We start from the raw sequence: 10,562 nt of genomic DNA, 5'->3' as shown, positions 1-10,562 counted from the left end.
CCCCAGAGGCAGCAGGGATGTCTGTGACCTGCCAAGGCCTGCACCAAAGTGGGGCCTCAGAGGTGGTGCTGGCCTTGCCTGGGGCCCAAGGTGAGTATGGAGGGTCCGGGGTTTCCCCCCAGTCTTCAGAACCAGTATTTTACACAACACAGTAGAGGGCTCCTGCAGCCACCATTAGGTGGTCCCTAGAACACAGTTCGGCCTGTTGTGGATGGCCCAGCACCCTTGGGTCTGCCCTGCCTCTGGGTGAAGCCTGGACATGGTCTTTGGAGTTGGGGCAGTTACCTATGAGGTCCGAAAAGCCACCTGTCACTCTTGGCTCCTGTGTTCTCTAGTGGTGGAATGACTATTTCCTTGGGGACACAGAAGAGGGATATTATTTGAGGGCTGTCTGCTCTGTTCTAGGGTGCTGGAGGAGCCTGAGACCAGACAACTGTAATGAGACTCTTGAGAAGAGTGGAGACATCCTCCTTGGTATGAATCCCCTGACACTGCCCTGGTACCCGGGACCCCGAGGGTGGCCAAGGTGGGACTTTCTGATTTCCACTTTCACTGTCAAATGGAGCCATTCAACAAGCACTCATGGAGTTCTAAGTCTCTGCTAAGTTGAGGATGAAGGGGACAGTCTTAATACTAGGGTGTCCAGAGAGCTGACAGTGAGAATACAGCGGTAACAGGCCTCACCCTGCAGCTCAGAGGGCTGAGGAGGCCTCCCTGGAGGGGCTGCGAAGCTGCTGTGCCTGGGGCAGCTGGGCCAGGCCTGAAATTCGCACCAGGAGTGCACAGACCCAGGCAAAGCACCAGGTCTGGTCCTGGCTGAGCCACAACTATAAGAGAATCTCTTACCTGTTCTTGGCCTCAGACCAACCCTCCTACACTCAGCCCCAACCAACTCTGCCTGTGAAGAACGTAGGCGGGTGTTCCCCTCCATCAATGGGGGGTAACACATCTCTAGGAGGGTGAGGGGAAGGCACGCAAGGTTCTCCAGAGGAGCGGCCATGGCGTGCCATGTCAGAGCCTGCTTTCCTGCAGAGGAGCTGCAAGAGACCCTTGCCACCGTCTCCTACTGCTACCTGGGACTGCTGGGTGCAGCTCAGAGCTACTGCCTGGTCCTGGCTGCCCTCTGGAGACGCCGCTGCCGTCGGGCCACCCCAGGGAGCAATGCCTAGCGGGCCAAGGAGCAGCCCCGCCAGGGCGAGAGCCAGGGTGAGAGCGGCCACGACCTGCAGCGTCCCCGCCAGGCCCTGCAGCCTCCCGCGTCCTCCCCTCCACGCTCTACTCAGCTTCCTTCTAGTCTGCTGCCTTCCTTACCCACCAGTTCCCCATTTTCTCTTCCAGGCTGCACCAATTTCTCACAAATACAGGAAATTTAAGGAGACACTGCTGTGTTGTGGGATTCTGTGGGCAGGGAAAGGGGGAACTGAGACCTGGGAGCTCAGACCTGCGGGATCAGCAGCCTTGGCTGTGGAGTTTGTTCAGAGAGGTCCCAGAGCCAAGCGGCTGTCGGAGGGGAGAGCAGGTGCTGGGCAGACGTTCTGTCCTCTAACTGGCTGTCTGGGGATGCAGGGTCCGTCCCCCTGCTCTGTCCCTCCTTTCTCATTCAGGTGAGAGTGGGTAGCCCGAGGTTCTCCCCTTTTTGGCTTAAAGTCTTTGTTAGCTCACAGCCCCTGAGAACAACTGCCAAATGCTGGTGAGGAATGACAGTGCCCAAGGATCTTTTACCAGAAACATCTTCATACACAAAAGATAGGGGTGGGGTGATTCATTCAGAGACTGCTAAGGCAGCAAGCTCTTGTCACTGCTGAGACACCCACTCGGTGCTGACAGCAGCGGGACGAGTGAGCTGCTCGCCCTTGGGGGCCCTGTGAATTGCACCTAATCTTCTAAGCTCAGCCCTGAAACAGGGCAGCGTCTCCAAGACCCCCAGGAACCCCCAGCATCAGGCCCTTCCATTCAGGGAGGAGGTGGGGGATACCTCAGGTTGGCACTCAAAAGGCCCCCAAATTCTCCTTTCCCCTTCAACTCCCCCTAGCGTCCTTACACAGCCAGGCCCACCATGCCCTGCCTGACGGCTGCCGGGAAGGGACTTGAATTCTGAGATAGAGCCTGGTTTCCCGTGACCCATTTCTGCTCACTGACCCTCGCTGGAATCGCAGCACAGATCTGTGACTTCAAGACATCTTTGCTACCACGCACATTCCTCAAGCTGTTATTTTTTAAACCCAGGCACACATTAGCTTTGCTGAGAGTGGGGGGAGTAGAAGAGAAGGCGCAGGAAGTCGTCTCCGGACAGTGGAACTCAGGGTCGGGGCGCAGCGGCCGACCCTGGGGACTGGGCAGGGCTGGAAATAAAGGCGCCGCACAACAGGGCCACACACAACACACCAACATGCCGCACAGTGTGGCGTGGCCTGCTGCTCTCCTCTACAAGTGAAAACAGATGGGAGACTCACGCCGGGGCCTGGCTTGCTTGCCCTGCCGAGGACACCTCAACCTGACCGGAAGCCTGGGGAGTGTCGGCGCTGGTTCACGGCCAGCGGCCGGCTCTGTGACCTCCGCCAGCACCGTGGACGGCTGGGGGTCCTCCCAGTCACCAGAGAGAAGATTTAACAAGTAAAAACCTGCAAACTCTTTATTAAAGTCTCCCATTTCTTCTGTACAGAAAAAAATGCACATTATGTTCAGAATCTCAGTAACGTCTCAAAATTACACAGCATGAACATGTAAAAACAAGGAACTGCCAAGATTTTATACATAGAAAGGAAAACCATTTACAAAAGAGACTTGTTAACTTTTCTTTTTTTTCTTTCTTTTAAAAAAAAAGTTAAAGGCCTAGGATCTCCCAGTTTGCTGCAGTGTGTTTTCCTGCTTGAGTGACTGGGGACACTGTGCTGGGAGAAGCCTGGAGAAGCCTCCTGCGGCTGGTTCTCCCGCCCCCACCCCTGTCCAGCGCACTGCAGGCCAGCGGGCCCCTGCTCACTCCACCCTGCCTGTTGTCTGGTCTCTGGTCTGCTGGGCTCTGGGGTTCAGGTGTCGATTCTATGTTGAGGGGAAGGCAAGAACGTCGAGGCACTGTCTGCATCTTCTCCTTGCCTAGGAAGATTCCTCCATTGCATGGATCCCAGCAGCCCTAGCTGTGTGTACATCGTGGTGGATGGTGGGAAGGAGGCAGGAGAGGAAGCCAGTGTCAGGATTCAGGAGACAGACAGTCCCTGATCTCCACAGTGAGGACCCACCAAGTCGGTGTCTGAAGTCTGGGAAGGAAGGGGGCTCTGACGTCACCTGTGATGGCCCTGACACTTGACCCTGGCTCTAGAGGAGAGAGGAGACCCAGGAGTATGGCCAGAGAGACAGCACAAGACATGTGAGGGAGAGAAAGGCAGGCCTGAGCATCTCTGGCTCCAGACGGGAATCAAAGCCCAGTGGTAAGAGGACAGAAGTGTCCATAAAGGACCAGGAAAACCCAGGGCACCGGAATGCTGCGTCTCATAAAGCTACTGAAGTGCTTGTCCAAATGGTGACAAATGAAAGAGAATTCTTTGCTATCTGAGGTATTTCAAATTCCTAAGAATCTGAAACAAAGGGCAAGATAAAAATATACATAATTCAGAAAAACATGTTCTTTTAGTTCTATGGCCCAAATTTAGGTGGGATGTGTCAGGCTGCGTTAACTGGCCCCCGGAGTCCCTCTGACAGCTTTCTCATCCATGACTTAGAAGATGTCGTATGTGGAAAACGCTGATTTGGGGGAGGAAGAAGCTGGAAGTGAAAGGCTTGGCTCTGAGCTTGAGACCAGCTAAGGAGGGAGGCCTGATGAAGTCACTCACCCTGCCCGGACTCACTGCAGCAGGGTCTTTGGGAGAGAAGAGTGCCGTGGCCTGCAGGGGGCAGCACACGGCCCAGCAGCCACACTCGCATGAGCGGGAAGGCGGAGGAAGTCGGCACCAAACACCCCATCTGTGCTATCTGGTGAAATGTAATGACGTGCTCATCTCTTCACTCCTAGAGTCTTCTATTACGCGACCTTAGGAAATGGAAGAAATGACATCCCAGAGTCGTTTTCTGTTTCATCTTCCAGGCAGCAGGGTCTCCAGGGCACGCAGAGGACAGCTTCTGCCTGAAGCGGGCCTGTCTTCCGCTACGGCTGCCACCTGGGCACAGCTTGCACGCAGACGTCTCTTGCACGGCAGCGACTGCGGACGCCATCGGGAGCGCCCTGCGCAGTCCGCGCACTGGCCCCCCTGCTGCGAGCGCTCTGCTGGAGAAAGCGGTCCGTCTTGCTCTTGACCATCTGCTGCCTCCTGCACGGCAGTGCCGCCAGCCAGGAGAAAGACCGCGCAGTGTGGCAGAGCTCACGAGTCTCAGGGACAGGGCCCTGAGCTGACAGGCCACGTGGGTTACCTACTGCTGCGATTTTCAGCAAGCGCCAGAGGCCTGGCCTTGGTGAAACCCCCGTGCTGCTGTTCACAGACTAGATGACAGGAGGAGCGGTAAGGCCAAAGCCCACGTCAGCTCCTGCTGCAGGGTCATGGTTTCCTAGTTGATTTACCAACGGCCTCCGAGGAGGCCAGCAACCAGAAGGGTCTCAAAACCTGCGCCATGATGCCAAATGAAGTCCAGAATGGACACAGCTGGGCTGTCGGTTCAGATGGCGCCAGGCCTCGGGCGCAGGAAACACGTTTAGGACACTGCCTGGGCCGCCCAGCGCTAGTCCAGTGAAGCTGTTCTAAGTGTGGTGCTGAAATGTTTCCTTAACACCAAGCAGCTGAAGATGCTGGCAGTTTTGATGATTTCTAAAGGTGACGAATGTCTTGAGCATCACACTCCTTTTCAAATTTCAAATGTGCTGCAGACAACTAGTGGGATCTTAGTTCAGAAAGAATCACTGAGACACGTGAACGAGACAAGTTCTTACACGTATGTGGAGGGACACGGCAGAGCGGGGGAAGGTATCACCCGCCTCAAATGGTGGCACCGAACCCCCTGTAGACCACACGGACATGTGGGTGGGGCCTGGTCTGAGAACAGCCAGTCTCGACCCCGCCGCCGCCGCCCCACCCGCCAGCGGCAGCCCGGGGATGGGCGTGTGCACTGCTCCGTGCAGCCCTGCAGTGGCGGAGGCGGGTGCTGCTCAGACTGCAAGAGCTTCAGGTTCTTGCAAATGATGCACGAGTCCCAGGCAGCTGCTGAGAATCAGGAGGCCCCCAAGAACAGGACCGAGGGGACCAGCAGCTCGGTGGCTCCCCCGGTGACCTGTGCCCTAGGAATGGGAGATGTATGGTTGGCTTCTAGAACCCACCGCCTCCAGATGGATAGTTAAAGGAAAAGAAAGAAAAAGAAGAAAACCACAGTATTCAAATATACGTCAGTCAGGTTAGACAAGGAGCAATCTGGACCAACTGATCCACAAAGTGACCCACTTTGTACTGAAGACATTTCAGGGAAGACAGAGGCCGCGCAGCCCTGCAGCACATGGACAGTGGCTGGGGGGGCAGGGGAGGGCGCATGGTCATGTGGTCAACTTTAGGCACATGATTTATAATACTTTGTGGATGTCTAACAGGTTAATAAAATATATATTATATAAATATATCTCCTACTATACACGCCACTCTCTTGCGCAGCCTCTGTGACTACATGCCCCGAACTCAAGTCAAGTGTGTCTGGCTGAACCGTGTTGCCTGCACCTCCCTCTCTAGACCCCAAAGCTGCCACCTCTACACTGCAGGGATAAGGGGGTGGCCAGGGATAATGCTTCCATTAAGCTCAGGTTTTGGAAAGATCAATGAGTCGCTAAAAGGCAACATTTAGCCAATGCCTACTACAACAGATATATGCAGTAAATGGACTGAGAAGAAAAACCTCCATTTCTTCCTGGAAGAACTTTCCATGCCCTCTCCACGCACAATGGCCTTGACCCTGGAGAAAGGTCAGGCTGCTGCCAAGTCACATCCTGAGCCCACCCCTACCTGCTCTATTGCCTGAAAAGTAAAGCAAAGTGTTCAATTCCCAGCTCCTCCTTCCTGCTCTGAGCAGTCCTCTGCCCCAGTCACTGCCTCCAGGCAGCTGACTTCAGCAGCGACCGCTACCCTAGCAGGGCTGGCCTAAAGGTGACCATGTGGTGCACTGGCCTGGGGGAGGAAGAGCACTAGGACCCCCACCCAGGGACACAGGCCCAGCCCTCAGCGCAGACCAACAGACTGACCAGCTCCTCACACCTCGGGTCCCCTCTGCAGCCCATCTGCCCTTGGCCAGAAGAGGCTCCTGTGTAATTCGCTGAGATGAGGAGACCACAGAAACACCTTGGGTCTTGACCAGCAGTGGTTCTGTTAGGTGGGAACTGGAAGGCATCACTGTTTCATCAGAAGAAAATAAAGACCCAGAGAAGACAGGTTAGTGGCGTCCCACTACTCGGTGAAATCCATGGCCCCGACATGGCCCAAAGGCGCTTCTGAGAAATAAGCAAGACATTCCAGCGATAGCAATTGGATGGCGCATTTTCCCTTAAAGTTCTGCCTTCATTTTATAGTCACAAAGTAATCCCACTGCCCAAATCCAGCCTGGAGGAGATGTGCTACTATATACATTTTTTCCTTTCCTTAAAAATTTCTTTTTTTTTTCTTTTGTTTTTTTAAAAAAAAAATCATTTGAGTTGCAGGTCAGGTAAGTTGGTTCTGGAAGGACTGGTAGTTCCACTGTATGCGAAAGGCTTGTCTAGGGGCAGGTACGCCCAAGTCTGCCAACAAAGGCAACAACCAAAGCGGTCAGCTGCTGCTGCTGTGCGGATGGTCGAGGAGGAGGACACCATGGACACGGGCGAAGTCTGAGGTGGGACAATGCAGTGGGTACCTGCTGCTGCTCTAACACGGGTGTTGGTGTCACCTCAGAAGAACGAGGTGAGTGGGGACACTATACAGGAGGGCTGTACACACTGGGCACTGGACAGGTAGTTCCTCAGGTGGTCAAGGTGGCTCTACCTGTCCTTGAGCTCTCGTGTCACTCGCTTGGTGATGCGTCCGCACATGAGGCCGATCAGGAACAATATACAGATGCTCCCACTGATCACAGAGAGAATGTAGTTCTTTGATGGCGAAGTCATCACTTGCATGGCGAGATCAGAGAAGCCATCTGCGGGGGCCACCTGAAAGACACACAGTGGCATCACCTGGAAGATCAGGGCTGGGGGCAGGTGGGCCCAACTGGCTCCACCGAGTCCTCCGTTAGCGCAGGTCACTTCTTTTGAGGAGAGAAGGGAAGGGGCAAGGAACTCAAACATAGAGGTACAACTTTCCTCCCTGGTCACGGTACTCTATGCATCTCCTGCTCACGCTGAGGCCGGAGACCTCCCGGGAATGGGCTTGGGCAAGGGGCTTGGCGTGTGGTCAGCCACCTAGTCCTGACACCAACCCTCGCAAGACTGGACGCCTCTTGTATTACAGGTGAAAACCCACAGGTCTGTGGCGTGGGAGATTAGGTGACTTGCACAGGTCATAGGTTCCTAGGAATTCTGATTGATCTTTTTACATCACCTCTGTCATCTTTTAAAAAACAGTAAGTTCAGACTGGGCCGCAGGCTAATCCCACTCCCCGTCACATGGTAAGCATACCTGTATATCAGATAGTGTGCCAACGTGACTCAGACGGAATCACTTAATGACTCCCTGGATCATGGATTTTTAAAAGTCCATCCAGTTTTCTTCCTCACCCTGCTCTTTATTTTCTCACGTGGACCTCTATGGTGGCCTGCCACAGTAGCCTTTCCCACCTGCCTTGTGGCCTCTGACCTCTATGCACATGATTCTGGGACAAAGGCCAGGGAAGGTTCTCATCGGCATTCTCTTGAGCTAAGGTAGCTGGGAAAGTCTATCCCAACTTGGGGTGATACAGAGAGCATGGATCTAGTGACCTGACGTTCAGTGAGGGGCCTTCAGTCACCGCCTCTGACATCACAGGTTCCCCTACTGTGAAGCGAGGAATACTGTACTTTCCTCACAGACTTTCAAGGCTCAAATGAGGTAAAACAGTCATCAAAGTAATGTACACTTTTTTTCACATAGTAATGTACACGAGAAAAACTATTACCATTACTCTTGCTGAGGCTGGAAAACTTTTAGGGAAAGTTTTCTAGTAGTTTTCCCCAGCCCAGTCAGCCTGGGTACACAGACATTCCTAAGCATCTTATTGCCTATTAATCCTACTATTCTGCACGTGCCAGACTGGCCCAGGGCCAGACTCACGTAGGTGAGTCTTTTCATAAGGATTGTGTAAATTAGAAAAACAGCTTTCAGACAGAAATGGATAGGTTTCTTTTCCCATGAGCAAGATGTCCAGCTCTTCTCTGCAGGCTGACTTAAGTCACGTCATTTCCTTTTTTTTTTTTTAATTTACTTTTTTGCATGAAAGAAATGGGTTATAGGCCAGAGGTGTAGGGGGATGATAGGGATTTCCAGAGATAGAGTGGGGGGCAGAAAAGGCAAATTTCCTGCTGAGGGGAGCAGCGGGAGAGAGGAGAGGTCTGCTACACCTTATGTAGGTCAGCTCCCTGGCAGGGGATTGAACTCAAGCCATAGCAGTGAGGGCTGAGTTAAGTCACATCATTTCTTTGGGTGACTCACTTTTCAGTGGTGGACTATGGGCAAATGAGAGCAGAAAGCAGTGGCTTGACAGAGACAGCCCAGTGCAAAGCGCTCCAGGCACCAAGACAGGTGCAGTGACAGATATTTCAGATACAGCACTGCAGGCTCACAACAAGGATAGGAGACCAGCAAATTATCTCAAAGAGACTGGGAAACCAAGAGAAGAGATGGCCATGTCAGGAGTCTTATGGCCATTACCTTTGCTGCATAACTCCACATTTCAATCCGATCATTGAGGCGTTTTTTGCACTCTGGTTGTAATCTCACCCGCTTATCCTCCAGGGCTTCCATAAGGCAGGACATTTCTGTGGAAGAAAAGGGAAAAGAGGAGTCTGAAATAGAATAGGACAGAAAAATTGCTACAAGGAGGAGAAGGGTACCTAACCACCAGATAATCCAGGTGTGTGGGCTGAACAAAGTTAAATCTATTCCAGGAAACTTGATTCATGATACAACGTGGAGGAGAATGATATTTAAGATCCCCAAAGTTGGCTTTCTGGAATCTCTGAGAGCCTCTCTTGCTTATTGGGCATGTCTGGCTTAGAAATGACTTTCTACCTCCACTGCATTCTACTTCATGTAGAACTTGTTTGCTGAACCCAGTCTGGCCATGGAAAAGCAGACAAAGCCATTCTAGGTGGGACAAGAGGGCAGGGAAAAGGTTCATGAGGGTGGCTGAACTTTAGCTGCCTGACCAATAACTCAAGTTTCATCACGTCTTTGTGTCTGGTCATAGCTAGGTCAGCTTGAATTTGCAGGATTTTGCCAGAAAGGCCTCCTCCTAACAGCTTGATTCCCAGAGGTTGCCGTCTACGGCAGAGCTGCAGCTACAGGGCACAGGGGCTGCAGCTTGTATGTTAGACGTCTCTGCCTGCCTGTGGCATCGCAGACAGGGTCGGAGGAACACTGACTTACGACGCCCTCGGCCAGGGGTGATGGCGGCACAGTGGTGTTTAATGTCCAAAGCACAAGCTGTGTGAAGAACTGGGTCCACAAAGATGTCTGCTTTGCTCTCCTTCAGCATGTTCAGAACTTCCTAGGATGGGAAGATTGTGGTAGAGAGTGTTTTTTAGAGGAAACACATGGGAGCTATTGTCTATAAATACTGTTCATATACACAAAAAAGCCAGGGAGGAAGATTGAGAGTTCATGATAGAGCCTGCTTTGAAATAGAAAGCAATGTGTGATGATGCAAAGAATGAAAATTTTTAGCATCCAATTTAATTCAATAAACATACTTAGAGTGTAAGCACAGTTGTCTTATAAGCAAAGCAGGGTACTGTAAGATCAAATTTGGGTTTCTGGCATTCTGGTATGCCTTAATGCTATTATTTATATTGATGTAATTACAGTTATTCTGTTAAGTCTGAAAATGTGAAAAATGAAAATCAATAATATGCTATATTAAAATAAAAGGCATATTTGTTTGCAAAATGTTTCACTTTTACTCTCTCTTCCTCAAAAAGTAAAAAAGAATCAACAGAGCATAACTACTACTGCAAAGAGAATTCTTATTTAAGTTTAAAGAAGTTCAATGAGTAAGAGAATAAAAACAAGACAGAAGTCAAATAGCAGACAGTCCCACTGTACTCAAGGAAACCAGAAGTGGAAAGACAAGGCAGAAACACTTTCTTAAAAATAACGGCCTGCACAAAATGATGTAAAAACAAACTATTATATAAAAACAAATAAGTAATAAGTAAGTAAATAAATAATTAAGAAGGAGAAAGAGATAAAAAACAAAAACAAAAAAAACAAACAAAAAACCCAGCCTGAGCTATCCCTGGTGGTGCAGGGGTTAAAGCACAGCACTAAGAAGTGGCTAAAGCCACTTCAGCATGAGTTCAATCCCCACCCTGGAGGTGACCCACATGGTGCAGCAGACCTCTCCTGACCCGCCCGCTGCTCCCCTCAGCAGTGTACTTT

The 10,562-nt window shown here is 51.6% G+C and overlaps 1 protein-coding gene across 1 annotated transcript in view; it reads right to left on the bottom strand.

Moving 5' to 3' along the window:
* Window positions 1–2,614: 2,614 nt before the first annotated feature.
* GLG1 (golgi glycoprotein 1) overlaps window positions 2,615–10,562 on the bottom strand; it is a 122,664-nt gene continuing 114,716 nt past the window's right edge. The window contains exons 24-26 of the mRNA XM_004690385.2: window positions 9,552–9,672; window positions 8,835–8,941; window positions 2,615–7,141 (exon numbers count right to left, since the gene is read on the bottom strand). Of these exons, the coding sequence (XP_004690442.1) occupies window positions 6,974–7,141; window positions 8,835–8,941; window positions 9,552–9,672 (396 nt within the window). The 3' untranslated portion in view covers window positions 2,615–6,973. The remainder of the gene's footprint in view (window positions 7,142–8,834; window positions 8,942–9,551; window positions 9,673–10,562) is intronic.

Source organism: Condylura cristata, unplaced genomic scaffold, assembly GCF_000260355.1.
Source record: "Condylura cristata isolate star-nosed mole 26May11 unplaced genomic scaffold, ConCri1.0 scaffold00028, whole genome shotgun sequence".
NCBI lineage: Eukaryota > Metazoa > Chordata > Mammalia > Eulipotyphla > Talpidae > Condylura > Condylura cristata.
The sequence above is the reverse complement of the archived record's forward strand: the minus strand, read 5'-3'. Positions and strand labels throughout refer to the sequence as shown.